Raw genomic sequence first — 18,110 nt, 5'->3', positions numbered from 1 at the left:
CACTGCACTTTTAGCATAACCTCCTCCTCGCCCTTGTTGCCTTCAACATACAATTCAGGTCTGCATTAGTGAAGTGAGAGTCAGCCCTGCCCTGGGTGCCAAGCCGCTGGCTCTCCTATTTCACCTTATCTCCCTTCAGCGGAGTGGAAGGCTTGGCCACAATTAACAGTCCTACTCTTCAGACAACTGGCAGCCTCAATGATGGCTGCAGTGGGAAGTCAAAATCTGTCACACACTTCATCTGAAATGTTTCCATTCCCACCCCCATGAGGAGGAGGTATTAACCCTACCCAGGGCGTCGGCCCATAGCCCTTCCTCAATCTCCTCCCCCAGCTCCTCCTCCCATTTACCTTTCAGTTCTTCTACTAGCGCTTCCCCCTCTTCTTTCATCTCTTGGTATATTTCCGACACCTTGCCCTCCCCGACCCATACCCCCAAGATCACCCTATCTTGAACCTCTTGTGCCGGGAGCAACGGAAATTCCCTCACCTGTCGCCTCACAAAAGCCCTCACCTGCATATATCTAAAGGCATTTCCCGGGGGTAACTCAAATTTCTCCTCCAGTGCCCCTAGGCTCGCAAATGTCCCGTCAATGAACAGGTCCCCCATTCTTCTTATCCCCGCCCGATGCCAGCCTTGGAACCCCCCGTCCATCTTCCCCGGGATAAACCGGTGGTTAACCCTGATCGGGGACCACACCGATGCTCCCATTGCACCCCTGTGTTTTCTCCACTGGCCCCAGATCTTTAGTGTTGCCGCCACCACCGGGCTTGTGGTGTATTTTGCCGGCGAGAGCGACAGCGATGCCGTTACCAACGCCCCCAGGCTCGTTCCTTTACAGGACGCCATCTCCATCCTCTTCCATGCCGCCCCCTCTCCCTCCATAACCCACTTACGGATCATCGCCACATTTGCTGCCCAGTAGTAACTCTCTAGGTTTGGCCCTCCTCGGTCCCTGTTGCGTTCCAAGAACCCTCTCCTAACCCTCGGGGTCTTATTTGCCCACACATACCCCATGATACTCCTTCCTACTCTCTTGAAAAAGCCATTGGTGATCACGATGGGGAGGCACTGAAACACGAACAAAAACCTCGGAAGGACCACCATTTTGACCGACTGCACCCTACCTGCCAACGAGAGCGGGAGCATGTCCCATCTTTTAAAATCCTCCTCCATTTGCTCCACCACCCTCGGCAAATTCAGTTTATGTAGGGCCCCCCAACTCCTGGCTATCTGGATCCCCAGATACCGAAAACTCCTCTCCGCCCTCCTCAACGGTAGGTCCCCTATCCCTCTTTCTTGTTCCCCTGCCTGTAATACAAAAAGCTCACTCTTCTCTACATTAAGCTTGTAGCCCGAGAACTCTCCAAACTCCTTCAGAGTCTGCATGACCTCCACGACCCCCTCCATTGGGTCCGCCACGTATAGCAGCAGGTCATCCGCATATAGCGATACCCGATGCTCCTCTCCCCCGCGGACTATCCCCCTCCATTTCCGAGACTCCCTAAGTGATATGGCCAAGGGTTCGATCGCCAATGCAAACAACAGGGGGGACAGGGGGCACCCCTGTCTCGTCCCTCGGTTGAGCCGAAAGTACTCCGACCTCCGCCGGTTTGTCACTACGCTCGCCACCGGTGCGCTGTAAAGGAGCTTAACCCATCTAATAAACCCTCCCCCGAACCCAAACCTGCGCAATACCTCCCAGAGGTACTCCCACTCTACTCGGTCAAAGGCTTTTTCCGCGTCCATAGCTGCCACTATCTCCGCCTCTCCCTCCTCCGATGTCATCGTTATCACGTTTAAGAGCCGCCGCACATTGGTATTTAACTGCCTGCCCTTTACGAATCCCGTTTGGTCCTCGTAAATCATCCCCGGGACACAGTCCTCAATCCTAGTGGCCAGTACCTTCGCCAATAGCTTAGCATCCACAGTGAGGAGCGAAATCGGCCTGTACGATCCACATTGCAGTGGATCCTTGTCTCGCTTTAGAATCAGGGAGATTGTCGCCTCCGACATTGCCTGGGGCAGGGTTCCCTCCTCTCTTGCCTCGTTGAAGGTCCTCACTAGTAGCGGGGCCAGCAGGTCCACAAATTTTCTATAGAATTCCACCGGGAACCCATCCGGCCCCGGGGCCTTCCCTGCCTGCATGCTCCCCAAACCCTTACTCAACTCCTCCAACCCAATTGGTGCCCCCAAACCAACCGCCTCCTGCTCCTCCACCCTCGGGAACCCCAGCTGGTCCAGGAATCGCCTCATCCCCTCTTCCCCCCCTGGGGGCTGGGATCTGTACAGCTCTTCATAGAAGTCCTTAAATACCTTATTTATTTCCATTGCACTTCGAACCGTGGCTCCCCTTCCATCTTTGATTTCCCCCTATTTCCCTCGCTGCTGCCCTCTTACGGAGCTGGTGTGCCAGCATCCGACTAGCCTTTTCCCCGTACTCGTAAGTCGCCCCTTGCGCCTTCCTCCACTGTGCCTTCGCCTTGCCCGTGGTCAGCAGGTCAAACTCCGTCTGGAGCCGTCGCCTTTCCCCAAGTAATCTTTCCTTCGGGGCCTCTGCGTATCTCCTGTCCACCCGCAAGATCTCCCCCACTAGCCTCTCACTTTCCATTCCCTCTATCTTCTCCCTATGAGCCCTGATGGAGATCACCTCTCCCCTGATCACCGCCTTCAACGCCTCCCATACCACTCCCACTCGCTCCTCCCCGTTGTCGTTGGCCTCCAAGTACCTTTCAATACACCCCCTCACCTTCCCACACACCACCTCATCGGCCAGCAGTCCCACATCCAGCTGCCACAGCGGGCGTTGGTCCCTCTCCTCTCCCAGCTCCAGTTCCACCCAGTGCGGCGCATGGTCCGAAACGGCTATGGCCGAATACACCGTCCCCCCCACTCTCGGGATGAGCGCCCTGCCCAGAACAAAGAAATCTATCCGGGAGTAAGCCTTATGCACGTGGGAGAAAAAAGAAAATTCCCTGGCCTGCGGTCCACTCCCCCCATCTGATCCATAAACCCCCTAAGTACCTTGGCCGCCGCCGGCCTCCTTCCCGTCCTTGATCTGGAGCGGTCCAGTGCTGGGTCCAGCACTGTATTGAAGTCCCCTCCCATTATTAGTCCTCCTACCTCCAGGTCCGGAATGCGCCCCAACATGCGCTTCATGAATCCAGCATCATCCCAGTTCGGGGCGTATACATTTACCAACACCACCCACGTCCCTTGCAACCTACCACTCACCATCACATATCTCCCTCCATTATCCGCTACAATAGTCTTGGCCTCAAATGACACATGCTTTCCCACCAGAATTGCCACCCCTCTATTTTTTGCGTCCAATCCCGAGTGAAATACCTGTCCTACCCATCCCTTTCTTAACCTGACCTGGTCCGCCACCTTCAGGTGTGTCTCTTGGAGCATTGCCACATCTGCCTTCAGTCCCTTCAAGTGCGCGAGCACTCAAGCCCGCTTCACCGGCCCATTCAGGCCCCTCACGTTCCACGTTATCAGCCGGATTGGAGGGACCCCCCCCCCCTCGCCGACTAGCCATCTCCTTTTCTGGGCCAGTCCCTTGTCCGCGTCTCCCTCACTCTCCAGTCCCCCAGCTGGGGGACCCCCGCCCCAGCCACCTCTTCTGTGTCCCATTCTTTTTCGGCCAGTGCAGCAGCAACCCTCCCCCCCCCCCCCCCCCCCCCCCCGCTAGATCCCCGTCTAGCTTTTTTGCTCCTCCCATATCTCTCCCGTAAGTCAGCTGACACCTTGCAGGGTAAATTCTATCATATTGTGGTCACTGCTCCCTAAGGGTTCCTTCACCTTAAGTTCCCTAATCAAGTCTGCCTCATTACACATCACCAAATCCAGAATTGCCTGTTCCCGAGTAGGCTCTGTCACAAGCTGCTCCAAAAAAACATCTCTTAGACATTCCACAAATTCCATTTCTTGGGATCCACTACCAACCTGATTTTTCCAGTCCACCTGTATATTGAAGTCCTCCATGATTCTTGTAATATTGCCTTTTTTTACACGCCTTTTCTATCTCCTGATTTATTTTCTGCCCCACATCCTGACTACTGCTAGGGGGCCTGTACCTAACTCCCAGCAGGGTCTTTTTACCTTTCCGATTCCTCAACTCTACCCACAGAGATTCTATGCCTTCTGATCCTTGCTCCTTGCTATCGCTCCTTGCTATCGACTTAACTTCTTTCCTTACTAACAATGCAACCCTGCCCCCTTTGCCCGTCTGCCTGTCCTTCCGTTCGGACATATATCCTTGGATATTTAGATCCCAGCCCTGATCCCCTTGCAGCCACGTCTCTGTGATGCCCACAATAACGTATCGGCCAATTTCAATATGCGCAACAAGCTCATTTCCCTTGTTCCATATACTGCGCGCATTTAGGTACAACACCTCAAACCTGCTTTGACCACCTCCCTTTTCACACTTTCCTCAGTCACTGTACCCTGTACTATGGCCCTTTTTGATTTTTGACTATGGCTTCTCTGCCTTACACTTTCCTCCTAGTCATTGGAACCCCCGGGGATGCACTGCGGCTGTACGAGCTGGAGCTGCTCGAGGAGGAAGAATCTACAGCAGCTGCGTGTGCCCTCGAGTAAGAGGAGGCAGGAACTGAGGATGGAGAGCCATCCGCCCAACAGCCGAGGAGGAGGTGCAAAGGAGGCGCCGCACGAGACCTCGTGTGTACTGGCATCGCCTGTCATTTGAGGACCTGCTGGACCTGCCACGCCATCGAAGAGCCCAGCTGAGAAGGGGGACAGTACGACATACCTGCCATTTCATGCCGCACCTGACACCACGAGAGAATGGGGAGGACACCCGTTCCCGATGGCCGTCAAGGTGATGGTCGCCCTAAATCTCTATGCCATGGGCTTCTTCCAGGCGAGTAGGGACCTGTCCGGGATCTCACAGAGCTCGGTGCACAGGTGCACCCGTGCTGTCACGGAGGCCCTATATGCCCAGTCGGCACAATACATCCATTTCAATGTGGACCGAGTCCACCAGGATGCCTGGGCAGCGGGGTTCATCGCCATTGCCGAGATGCCCCGGGTCCAGGGGATGATCGGCAGAATGCATGGTGCCCTACGAGCACCTGCAGATGACAGGCAGCCCTCCGAAAGGGGTTCCACCCAATGAACGTGCAGCTCATATGTGACCATCAGCTGTGCATCAAGCACATCTGCGCCCGATACCCGGGCAACGTACACAACGACTTCATCCTGGCACACTCGGTGATTCCCAGCCTCTTCGAGGCGCATCCCTGGCTGGGGGTTGGCTCCTGGATGACAGAGGCTATCTGCTGTGTTCGTGGCTGATGACGCCTATCCTGAGGTCACAGACCGATGCCAAGACCTGCTACAATGGGTCGGTTTCCTCTGGGTGCTCTGGTTTCTTTTCACAGTCCAAAGATGTGCAGATTAGGTGGATTGGACAAGATAAATTGCTCTTTTGTGTCCAGAAATGTGCAGGTTAGATGAGAATACGGGGATAGGGCGGGAGAGTGGGCCTAGGTAGGTGCTCTTTTGGGGGTTGCTGCAGACCCGAAGGGCCAAATGGCCTTCCTCTGCAGTGTTGGGATTCTATGGATGGCTGGTGACAGCATGGGGTTCAATCCCTGCTCCAGCTGGGTGGTTTGCGACCTGCCTCCCTCTCCTACCCTTGGTGTAGATTCTGTGCTGTGGGTTAAACCTGCTTAGGCAAAGAACTAAAGAAATGGTGAAGATTGTCAATGTAAAAACAGAAAATGTTGCAAAAACCCAGGAGACTGGTAGCATCTGTGGCTGTGGAGCGAGAAACAGAGTGAACGTTTCGAGTCCATATGACTCTGTTACAGAACAGAAGAGGAATAGAAATGCAGTGAATTATATAGTTGGAGAGGGGAGTGGGGGACGTGGGACAGAATAGAAGGTCAGGGATAATTCGGAGCTAAGATGAGATTGATCAAGATGTCAGGGACATAAGACAAAAGGGGTGTCCATGGTGGCATGGTGAAGATTGTCCTTGTGTCCGCCACATTTCCTTGAGTTGTTGCTCAGGGAACTGAGCTTTCCCTGAAGGCAAGGGCTGGGAAAGTTTAGCAGTGTATAACTTGCTCATTTAAAGTTACTTCAAAGTGTATAATTCGTTACTGGTTAATGATTTAGACTGCCAATTAGGGATCTTCACAAAACTTACAGCAAGGATCATTTCTCAGCAGGAGTTTACCACTCTTCTTTACCACAAAACCAAACCACTGAAAAGTTTCAGACTTACACATTACAACAAATATCTGCAGAAGGGAGGGGTAGCGAAGATGAAAGAACTTTATCACAAACAAGTAACCACGCCAGGTAATACAGCCAACAGTCTAGCGCCTGTAGAACCTCTGAATTCACACCATCAATTAGGATTTATGAGCTAAAATACCCTAATTTAAATAAGATGAAAGGAATGCAGCCTCAATTAGTCTTCTACACAGTAATAATTACATTGCATTTGACCAAAACCGTTTTGGAAGTATTAGGTTTGAAGAACATATGCTTCAGGGAATTGTGAACTTTTATATGTAAGTGAACCTAGACTTGCTAAATTTACTTTTCCAATCTGCCTTTGAGAGAGAGCAGCATTGCATCATGAGAAGGAAAATGTGTCATATGATGCAGCCCCAGTTTCACTTAGCCTGTGAGTGGAACACGGCACGCACAGCTCTGCTGCTGATGTCCTCAAGCTTTCTATCCATGAATACATGCTCCCACGTGCCTAGTTTAAATAGAGGAACCCACAAAGTGTTTTTACATAATCCTTTATGAGTGACTGGTGCCTTTATATCATTATAAAAATACAACCGTAAATAAGAATGTTTGAAAATCGTGCTGCTTATGTGTCACCTTTTCCTTTGCAAGGAATGGAAACATTGTTGCTGCCGATTAATGGTAGGTCGGGAACTCTTACTTGGACCTGCAGACTGGAAATCCTGGAAAAGAATGGTGCAGGCAATTCACAGGGAGGCAGTCGAACGAGAGTATCTTGCACGCACATCTTATTTTTACAATCCTTGCAAAAGGAACGGTCACCCATTTAAAAAAAAATTTAGAATATCCAATTCATTTTTTCCAATTAAGCGGCAATTTAGCGTGACCAATCCACCTATCCTGCACATCTTTTGGGTTGTGGGGGCGAAACCCACGCCTACATGGGGAGAATGTGCAAGGAACGGTCACCCATATGCAGCACGAACAAAATGCCCAAGTGAAAGAACAGCAGCTCACACATTGGTTAAGCACAGAGTGGAACCTAATACAATGAAAATGCTGAGATGCATCAGAGGAAAGCATTCTTCATTAAAAGGGCAGTTTTAACAGAATAATGGGCGGGATTCTCCCCTACCCGGTGGGGCGGGGGGTTCCGGCGTAATGGAGTGGCGGGAACCACTCCGGCGTCGGGCCGCCCCAAAGGTGTGGACGTCTCCGCACCTTTAGGGGCCAAGCCCTCACCTTGAGGTGCTAGGCCCGCGCCGGAGTGGTTTCCACTCCGCCAGCTGGCGGGAAAGGCCTTCGGCGCCACGCCAGCTGGCGCCGAAAGGTCTTCGCCGGGCGACGCATGCACGGGATCGTCAGCGGCTGCTCATGGCATCCCCGCGCATGCGCAGGGGAGGGGGTCTCTTCCGCATCTGCCATAGTGAAGACCATGGCGAAGGCCGAAGAAAAAGAGTGACATCACGGCACAGGCCCGCCCGCGGATTGCTGGGCCCCGAACACGGGCCAGGCCACCGTGGGGGCACCACCCGGTGCCAGATCGCCCCGCGCCCCTCCCCCCAGGACCCTGGAGCCTGCCCGCGCTTGTCCCACCATTCAAAAGGTGATTTAATCCACGCCGGAGGGAGAGGGTTGACTTCGGCCCATTGCGGGCCGGAGAATCGCCGGGGGTGGGCCTGCCGACCGGCGCGGCACGATTCGCACCCCCGCTGAATCTCTGGTGGCGGAGAATTCGGGACACGGCGGGGGCGGGATTCACGCCAGCCCCCGCCGATTCTCCGACCCGATGGGGGGTCGGAGAATCGTGCCCAATATTTCTTTTAGACTACGCAAGTTCCAAATACAATTTTTAATGAGACTTCTTTTCTCATGGGACCTCCACTCACCACATAAAGAATGAGATGATTGTGATGTTCCTTATATTGGGAGTGATTATCAGATCCAAATAACTGTGTGTATGCTGATTTCTATCCACGGGATCCTGGAGGAAAAAGAATAGAGAAGAAAGGAATCCCAAAAGTGTTATATTGTTCATGTAACAACAGCGCCAACTCTAGCTTCATGGACCCGAATCAGCAATGTTGGATTAGTTTCATTCTCTCCTTCACTCTTTCCAGTTTTGGTAGCCTCTGCCTGAGACACTTGTTTTCTTACTTTAGTTGTTTTAAAAATATTTTGCGGCAGGCGCAAAGCACGTTGGAAAGAGTCGCAGATTTCAAACCTAGCGTAAGACGGCGACAAAGAAAATGAAGTGACGAAAAGGTACTTTGTTACCGTATTGCGACCTGTAGTCTGAAATATTGCCCCATGATATGTAATGCCATTTATCCTAGCAGCGTTTTTCAATATTGCTTCAGCTTGTTTCACACGTCCTTTAGTGAGAAGCCATCTGGGAGATTCAGGTACACACCTACAATTTAAACACAACAACTTGCTGAGTTAAAAAACTGTCATTTCAACTACGATGAAATGTTGAGGCCTATGTCCTCTGGTGTTCAGAAGAATGAGAGGAGACTTCACCAAAACGTAAAATATTCTAAAGGGCCTTGACAGGGTAGATACTGAGAGGTTGTCCCCCATGGCCGGAGAATCTAGAGCACAGAGGCAAAGGCTTCAGGCGCAGAGCTGGTCATTTGGGACAGAGATGAGGATGCATTTCTTCACTCAAAAGGTTTGTGAATCTTTGGAATTCTTCACCCCAGCGAGCCCCGGATGCATTATCATTAGACTTCAGGCTGGAAAAGACACATTTTTGGCCTGTCAGGGAATCAAGGGATATGAGGAGCGGGCGGGAAGGTAAAGTTGAAGCTGAAGATCAGGGTCGACTTCCGGGTGCGGCTATGCAGAGCTAGGTCGCATATTCGGTAGCTCCCGCTTGGAACGGACTTTTGGGCTCTTTTACAGGGCCCCCACGGCATTTGTTTGACATTTCCCGGTGTGGCAAGAAGACTGCAGCATTCCCCTGACAGTGTCCCCCAGGAATGTTATGTCTTTTGGCTACCAGACCCGGCAGAAACAGTAAAAGATTTGGCTTTGACTGCAGGTTTAGACAAAAGCCTGTTCCAGCATGCAGGCGGGGAAAGGGCAAGCTTAAAGCTGCAATCTGACTTGACTCTATCAAAGGTGAATTCTAGCAGCAGAGGGAACAACTGTGAAAAGATCTACCAAGGCCATTGAAGAAGCAGGGACGAGGCTTCCGGTGGCGGCCATGGAGGAGTAGGTCGCGCATTCGGCAGCTCCCGCCTGGAACTGACTCTCAGACCTTTTTCAGGAGTTTCCATAGACTTTTTAAACGGACCAGAAGTGTACCGGCCAAAGGAGCGGCACTGGAGCAACGGGAGAAGCGAGGGAAAGAAAACAAAATGGCGGCGGCCAGGGACAAAGGGGAGCTGCAGGAGTTCATCAAGCGCTGCTTCGAGGAGCAGCGCGAGGAGATGCGGAAGGAGATGTTGGCGCCTATGCTTTCGGCAATTGAAGGACTCGGGATCACCCAGAAGGTCCATGAAGCTAAGATCCAGGAGGTACAGAAAAGAGTCAGTCAGAACGAGGACGAGCTCGTGGGCCTGGCGGTGAGAGTGGAGCAGAACGAGGCGCTACACAAGAGGTGGGCGGGAAGACTCGAAGACCTGGAGAACAGGTCGAGGAGAAAGAATCTGCGAATCCTGGGTCTCCCTGAGGGAGTGGAGGGGGCTGATGCCGGGGCATACGCTGTCATGATAGTCAAACACACACATCATGATAGACACACCAACAGACAAATCAGAACACACAACACCACAACCAATCACAGACAAGGACAGGGACAGTATAAAAGGACAAACACGACACCTGGTGGGCAGTATTAGCTGGAGACCAGGTCAAGGACAGACCTGTTACACTACACACTCAGGGAGACACCACGTGCAGAGTATCCAGACCGAATTGTATATAGAAGTTGAAATACAATAGAGTTGTACCAAATACAACTGTGTTGGTTCATCTGTGCATCAGAGCACCCAACACCACATGGTACAGGAGTGGATCGATACCTGCCGGCATACCTCAGTGTACAGAGACAACCAGCAGTACCCAGGCAAGATGTATTGGCTCCCGGTTCCGCAGCCGTTCCAGTGCCACGTCCATCTCCGCGAAAACTGGCGGCGATTCCGGCAAGTGTTTGAATTGTTCCTGGTGGCAGCTGAACTCAAAGACCTGGATGATAATGAAAAAATTGAATTTCTCCTCACCATCGCCGGTTCAAGAGCAAAAGAAATCTTCACAAGGTTCAGGTTCTTCAGGAGGCAACAAAGGTACGATTACCAGACAGTCCTGGACAAATTCGCCAAGTACTGTGAGGAAAACGCACTCCAATCGGCAAGTAAAGGTAAGAAAAGCGGCAGTACTCACCTCGTGGCCGGGATCCCGGAGGCCGAATTCCCAGAGGCCGAAATCCCGGGCCTGAGAGAGAGTTGGGTCGAGGTCGGCGGCCATCTTGCTAAAGGTATCACGCTAGCACAGTTGCGTGAGCAGTGCGCAGAACCGGAAGTTTCGTTTGCGCATGCGCGAGACGCTGCGCATGCGCAGTCAAGAAAACGGCCATCGGTAACGGAACAGCGATCTGCGCATGCGCAGTCGCTTCCTATGTGCTACATACCGAGCGTCAGGATGTCAGAGGCCCCAGACCACACCAATTTAAAGGGGAAACGTCCCAAATCCAATTTAAAAGGGAAACGTCCCAAATCAAAAAAACAAAAATCTGTTAAAGCTGTAAAACAACCTTCCCTCACCAGGAATGACAGCACATTGCCGCAAATTGACACAGGAGATGAATTTGACCTCCGAAGATCCCTGCAACAAGCAGTTTCCTACGCACAAGCCGATGATTCCGACCTCGAATACTTCGATCCCGATCTTTAAATTTTTTCTGGACCTCGCGAGCCCAATGACAGCTCCATGGTCCTAGACGACTACGACTCGGACGAACCTTTCGTGTTGCACATTGGCGACCCTCACATTGAATCCGACGCAGATGCGGATTCATTTTTCGGATTTGAAGATCTTCAACCCAGCAGATATGACGTCCCAACTCATTAGTGCAGGATGATGCCGCAGCCTGAAATTAACAGACAGGGAGCGGTGCAAGCCCACAGAGAGCGGCCTGCTGCCACACAGAGCATGGTCCACGTCCCGCTCAGGGTTCCCGACTCTATGAAAGAAGACATGCAAGACTCCAGAGCACAGTCCTTGCATGAACAAGAAGTGACTCCAGAGTCACAAGCCTCCACAGCGAGCTCGTGGACAGACTCCACGGTAGAAGGAACGCAAGACTCCAGAGCGCAGTCCTTGCATGAACAAGAAGTGACTCCAGAGTCACAAGCCTCCACAGCGAGCTCGTGGACAGACTCCACAATTGCAGAAACGCAAGACTCCAGAGCGCAGTCCTTGCACGACCAAGAAGTGACTCCAGTGTCACAAGCCTCCACAGCAAGCTCGTGGACAGACTCCACAATTGCAGAAACGCAAGACTCCAGAGCGCAGTCCTTGCATGAACAAGAAGTGACTCCAGTGTCACAAGCCTCCACAGAGAGCTCGTGGACAGCCTCCACGATAGAAGAAACGCTTGACTCCGATGCGCAGTCCTTGCAGGAACAAGACCATGAGGGTCTAGCAACCTCTCCTGACCAACCAGCGGCAGACGATGCAAGTCTGCCATGCTCACGTGAACAGCAAGAAGGCTATAACAGCCTACCATGCACAGCAGCATGACCATGACGGTCTCTCATGCTACAATGAAGGGCTCAGCGCTGATGACTGTTCAAGCCCAACTGAAGACAAGCCAAAGGAATCTCCTCTTCCAAGCCCGAAGGAAAAAGGTTTATGCGCTGACCTTCAGGATCATTATAGCCGAACAGAGATTAATAATGCTGCACGGTCACAGAAGGATGCTGAGGATTTGCTAAAGAAATTACTTGTATGTTTAACTTGCAAGGAGCAGACTGAGAATTGCCAGTGTTTTAGTACGGATAAAAAAAATGGACAAGACATTGATCCTCAGTTAATGGAAATAACACAACCTGAATCATACCTACAGCAGGGACAACTGTCTCCCTTCAACACAACACCGCAAAGTCCCAACTTCGGAGACCAGCAGTTAGTCAGTAATGACTCTTCAAACCTTGAGGGGAACATTAACTGCATTGAATCTATACACATTCCACTGATAAATGAGCAGAACATTGGAGCAAGAATCCTGAGGACACCGACATCGAGTAGCCAGATAAAGAACTTAAAACCCGCAGCAGTTTCAAGTGAACCAAGTGTGCTTTCCACTAATGGTGAAGATGCAGATAAGGTCGACCCGATTATCCATTGTACCACACTAACCCCAGAGATTAAGCAGTTATGTCTGGGGAGTATAATGTGGGCAATTGAGAACAGTAAAAGAGAGACTGTGACTATGCCAGTCCCAGCAAAATCAGACCCAGAGACTATGAAGGCATGTACATTAGACAAAGATACATATGAGGTAACTGAGAAGAAAATTGAAACGGAATGTTCTTTGGAAAATAGTACAATGTCGAAAGAAACATTGGATCCTACATTCGAGGCCATACATATGGGAGAATTTGAGGGTAATAAACAAGGTTCTGCAATGTCTGGGGGAAGATTTAAAATTCCAAAGAAGAAAAGCCCAAATGAAGGACAACGGCAAGACAATGACAGTCCACCGACATGGTTTGCACCATCAGATGACGATGCTCGAGGCGATGATGGGCACGAAGGCCCCTCCGAGGCCGTTGGAGTTGGACGGGGCACATCGGGTGCTGGCGAAGAAGCCCCAGGCAAATGAGCCGCCAAGGGCAATGGTGGTGAGGTTCCACCGGTTCACGGACAGAGAGTGGGTCCTGAGATGGGCCAAGAAGGAGCGGAGCAGTAAGTGGGACAATGCAGTGATCCGAATATACCCGGACTGGAGCACGGAGGTTGCAAAGCGGAGAGCGGGTTTCAACCGGGCCAAAGCGGTGTTGTACCGGAAAGAAGTGAAATTCGGAATGCTGCAGCCAGCGCGACTGTGGGTCACATACAAGGGCCAACACTATTACTTCGAAACGCCTGAAGAGGCGTGAACCTTTGTACAAGCCGAAAAGTTGGACTCTAACTGAGGGTTTGTGAGGGTAGGGGGGATGTTTGAGGTTTGATGTGTGATGATTGTTGTATATAGGGGGTCAATCACGCGCAGGAAATGTTACATGGGCTGGGGGAGAGAGACAAGGCCGCGACAGGAGCTGCGCCAGAGGGGGCGGAGCGGGCTTTGGAAAGCGCGGGGTGTTTTCCCGCACACGGGAAGAAAGGCGGGAAGGGGAACGAAGGAATGCATATGGATTGGGAGACTCTCACGCGGGGAGGTCAATGGGACAGCAGGGGAAGCCGGGGTCAGCAGCCGTCAGCTGACTTACGGGAGTGACATGGGGGGAGCAAAAAAGCTAGAAAGGGGTCTAGCGGGGGGAGGGGAGGGAGGAAGGGGGGGGGGGGGAAAGGGTTGCTGCTGCACTGGCCGAAAGGGAATGGGACACAGAAGAGGTGGTCGGGACGGGGATCCCCCCTCTGGGGGACTGGAGGGTGAGGGAGGCGTGGACACGGGACTGGCCCAGAAAAGGAGATGTCTAGTCGGCGGGGCGTGGGGGGGGGGGGGGGGGGGGGGGGGCGGCGGGGGGGTGAGAGCCCCTCCAATCCGGCTGATAACGTGGAATTGAGGGGCCTGAATGGGCCGGTGAAGAGGGCTCGAGTGTTCGCGCACATAAAGGGACTGAAGGCGGACGTGGCCATGTACCAAGAGACACACCTGAAGGTGGCGGACCAGGTCAGGCTAAGAAAGGGATGGGTAGGACAGGTATTCCACTCGGGACTGGACGCGAAGAATAGAGGGGTGGCAATATTGGTGGGAAAGCGGGTGTCATTTGAGGCCAAGACTATTGTAGCGGACAATGGAGGGCGATATGTAATTGTGAGCGGTAGGCTGCAAGGGCTGTGGGTGGTGTTGGTAAACGTATACGCCCCGAACTGGGATGATGCAGGATTCATGAAGCGCATGTTGGGGCGCATTCCGGACCTGGAGATAGGAGGCCTGATAATGGGAGGGGACTTCAATACAGTGTTGGATCCAGCACTAGACCGCTCCAAATCAAGGACTGAAAAGAGGCCGGCGGCGGCCAAGGTACTTAGGGGGTTTATGGATCAGATGGGGGGGAGTGGACCCATGGCGGTTTGCAAGGCCACAGGCCAGGGAATTTTCTTTCTTCTCCCATGTACACAAAGCCTACTCCCGGATAGATTTCTTTGTTCTGGGTAGGGCGCTCATCCCGAGGGAGCAGGGGACGGAGTATTCGGCTATAGCCGTTTCGGACCATGCCCCACACTGGGTGGAACTGGAGCTGGGAGAGGAGAGGGACCAACGCCCATTGTTGCGGCTGGATATGGGACTGCTGGTGGATGAGGTGGTGTGTGGGAAGGTGAGGGGGTGTATCGAAAGGTACTTGGAGGCCAACGACAACGGAGAGGTGCGGGTGGGGGTGGTATGGGAGGCGTTGAAGGCGGTGATCAGGGGAGAGCTCATTTCCATTAGGGCTCATCGGGAGAGGACAGAGGGCAGGGAAAGGGAGAGGTTTGTGGGGAGATTTTGAGAGTGGACAGGAGATACGCAGAGGCCCCGGAGGAAGGATTACTTGGGGAAAGACGACGGCTCCAGACGGAGTTTGACCTGTTGACCACAGGTAAGGCGGAGGCACAGTGGAGGAAAGCGCAGGGGGCGACCTACGAGCATGGGGAAAAGGCTAGTCGGATGCTGGCACACCAGCTCCGTAAGAGGATGGCAGCGAGGGAAATAGGGGGAGTCAAAGATGGAAGGGGAGCCACGGTTCGGAGTGCGACGAAAATAAACGAGATATTCAAGGCCTTTTATGAAGAGCTGTACAGATCCCAGCCCCCAGCGGGGGAAGAGGGGATGAGACGATTCCTAGATCAGCTGAGATTCCCGTGGGTGGAGGAGCAAGAGGTGGCTGGTTTGGGGGCACCGATTGGGTTGGAGGAGCTGAGCAAGGGTTTGGGGAGCATGCAGGCGGGGAAGGCCCCGGGACCGGACGGATTCCCGGTGGAGTTCTACAGGAAGTACGCAGACCTGGTGGCCCCGCTACTGGTGAGGACCTTTAATGAGGCAGGGGACCCTGCCCCCGACAATGTCGGAAGCGACAATTTCTTTGATCCTAAAGCGGGACAAGGACCCACTGCAATGTGGATCGTACAGGCCGATCTCGCTCCTCAATGTGGATGCAAAGTTGCTGGCAAAAGTGCTGGCCACGAGGATCGAGGACTGTGTCCCGGGGGTAATCCACGAGGACCAGACGGGATTTGTAAAGGGCAGGCAACTAAACACCAATGTGCGGTGGCTCTGAAACGTGATAATGATGCCATCGGAGGAGGGAGAGGCGGAGATAGTGGCAACTATGGACGCGGAAAAGGCCTTTGACCGAGTAGAGTGGGAGTAGCTCTGGAAGGTGCTGCGCAGGTTTGGGTTTGGGTAGGGTTTATCAATTGGGTTAAGCTCCTTTACAGAGCCCCGATGGCAAGTGTAGTGACGAACCGGCGGAGGTCGGAGTACTTTCGACTGTACCGAGGGACGAGGCAGGGGTGCCCCCTGTCCCCCCTGTTCGCATTGGCGATCGAACCATTGGCCATGTCATTGAGGGAGTCTAATAAATGGAAGGGGGTGGTCCGAGGGGGAGAAGAGCATCGGGTGTCGCTATATGCGGATGACCTGTTGCTGTACGTGGCAGATCCAATGGAGGGGATGGTGGAGGTCATGCAGACTCTAAGGGAGTTTGGGGAGTTTTCGGGCTATAAGCTCAATGTAGGGAAGAGTGAGCTCTCTGTATTACAGGCGGGGGACCAAGAAAGAGGGATAGGGGCCCTACCGCTGAGGGGGTCGGAGGGGAGCTTTCGGTATCTGGGGATCCAGATAGCCAGGAGTTGGGGGACCCTACATATACTGAATCTAACGAGGTTGGTGGAGCAAATGGAGGAGGATTTCAAAAGATGGGACATGTTACCACTCTCGCTGGCGGGTAGAGTGCAGTCGGTCAAAATGGTGGTCCTTCCGAGGTTTCTGTTTGTGTTTCAGTGCCTTCCCATCGTGATCACTAAGGCCTTTTTTAAGAGAGTAGGCAGGAGTATTATGGGGTTTGTGTGGGCGAATAAGACCCCGAGAGTAAGGAGAGGGTTCCTGGAACACAGTAGGGACTGAGGAGGGTTGGCGCTGCCAAACCTGGGGAGCTACTACTGGGCAGCAAATGTGGCGATGATCCGCAAGTGGGTTATGGAGGGAGAGGGGGCGGCATGGAAGAGGATGGAGATGGCGTCCTGTAAAGGAACGAGCCTGGGGGCGGTGGTGACGGCACCGCTGCCGCTCTCGCCGACAAAGTATACCACGAGCCCGGTGGTGGCCGCAACGCTAAGGATCTGGGGCCAGTGGAGACAGCACCGAGGTGCAATGGGAGCATCGGTGTGGTCTCCGATCAGGGGTAACCACCGGTTTGTCCCGGGAAGATGGACGGGGGGGGTTCCAGAGCTGGCATCGGGTGGGGATTGGAAGAATGGGGGACCTATTCATCGACGGGACGTTTGCGAGCCTAGGGGCACTGGAGGAGAAGTTCGAGTTACCCCCGGGAAATGCCTTTAGATATATGCAGGTGAGGGCTTTTGTGAGGCGACAGGTGAGGGAATTCCCGTTGCTCCCGGCACAAGAAGTTCAAGATAGGGTGATCTCGGGTGTGTGGGTCAGAGAGGGCAAGGTGTCGGAAATACACCAGGAGTTGAAAGAAGGGGGGGGAAGCGCTGGTAGAAGAGTTGAAGGGTAAATGGGAGGAGGAGCTGGGGGAGGAGATCGAGGAAGGTCTGTGGGCTGATGCCCTAGGTAGGGTTAATTCCTCCTCCTCGTGTGCCAGGCTCAGCCTGATACAATTTAAGGTGGTCCACAGAGCACACTTGACGAGGGCGAGGTTGAGTAGGTTCTTTGGGGTAGAGGACAGATGTGGAAGGTGCTCAGGGAGCCCGGCGAACCATGTCCATATGTTTTGGTCATGCCCGGCAGTGGAGGGGTTCTGGAGAGGAGTGGTGGGAGCAATATCTCAGGTGGTGAAAGTCCGGGTCAAGCCAAGCTGAGGGCTAGCAATATTTGGAGTAGTGGACGAACCGGGAGTGCAGGAGGCGAAAGAGGCCGGCATTCTGGCCTTTGCGTCCCTAGTAGCCCGGCGAAGGATCTTGCTAATGTGGAAGGAGGCGAAGCCCCCCAGCCTGGAGGCCTGGATAAATGATATGGCTGGGTTCATAAAGTTGGAGAGGATTAAGTTCGCCTTGAGAGGGTCTGCGCAGGGGTTCTACAGGCGGTGGCAACCGTTCCTAGACTATCTCGCGGAGCGTTAGAGGAAGGTCGGTCAGCAGCAGCAGCAACCTTGGGGGGCGGGGGGGGGGGGGGGAACAACGTACTGGGAGGGGGGGGGAGAGGGGGGACTGCCTGGGAGGGTGGATGAGCAAGAGATAACATGAAGCATTGGGGAAACTGGCACGTACAGGTGACAGCCAGTGTACAAAGCTGTGTAAATATATCATTTTGCCATGTATATGTTATTGTTTGTAAGGGAGAAAAATTGTGTTAAAAAACTTTAATAAATATATTTTAAAAAAAGAAACTGAAGATCAGTCTTGATCGTATTTAATGACCGAACAGACCCGATGGGCTGTATTGGCTACTCCTGCTCCTAGTTCGCTTTTATGTACCTCAGCCAACTGGTTTGCAACCCACTTATCTGCCTGTAAGTTGACCAATGTGATGGCTT

General features: G+C 53.0%; 1 protein-coding gene across 1 annotated transcript in view; it reads right to left on the bottom strand.

Annotated features, from left to right (window-relative positions):
* LOC140429963 (organic cation/carnitine transporter 2-like) overlaps positions 1-18,110 on the bottom strand; it is a 317,607-nt gene that overhangs the window by 213,690 nt on the left and 85,807 nt on the right. Inside the window, exons 6-7 of the mRNA XM_072517551.1 lie at positions 8,311-8,653; positions 8,130-8,224 (exon numbers count right to left, since the gene is read on the bottom strand). Coding sequence (XP_072373652.1) covers positions 8,130-8,224; positions 8,311-8,653 — 438 coding nt within the window. The remainder of the gene's footprint in view (positions 1-8,129; positions 8,225-8,310; positions 8,654-18,110) is intronic.

The sequence above is a fragment of the Scyliorhinus torazame genome, chromosome 9 (assembly GCF_047496885.1).
Source record: "Scyliorhinus torazame isolate Kashiwa2021f chromosome 9, sScyTor2.1, whole genome shotgun sequence".
In the NCBI taxonomy this organism is placed as follows: domain Eukaryota; kingdom Metazoa; phylum Chordata; class Chondrichthyes; order Carcharhiniformes; family Scyliorhinidae; genus Scyliorhinus; species Scyliorhinus torazame.
This window is presented reverse-complemented; position numbering and strand designations above follow the sequence as displayed.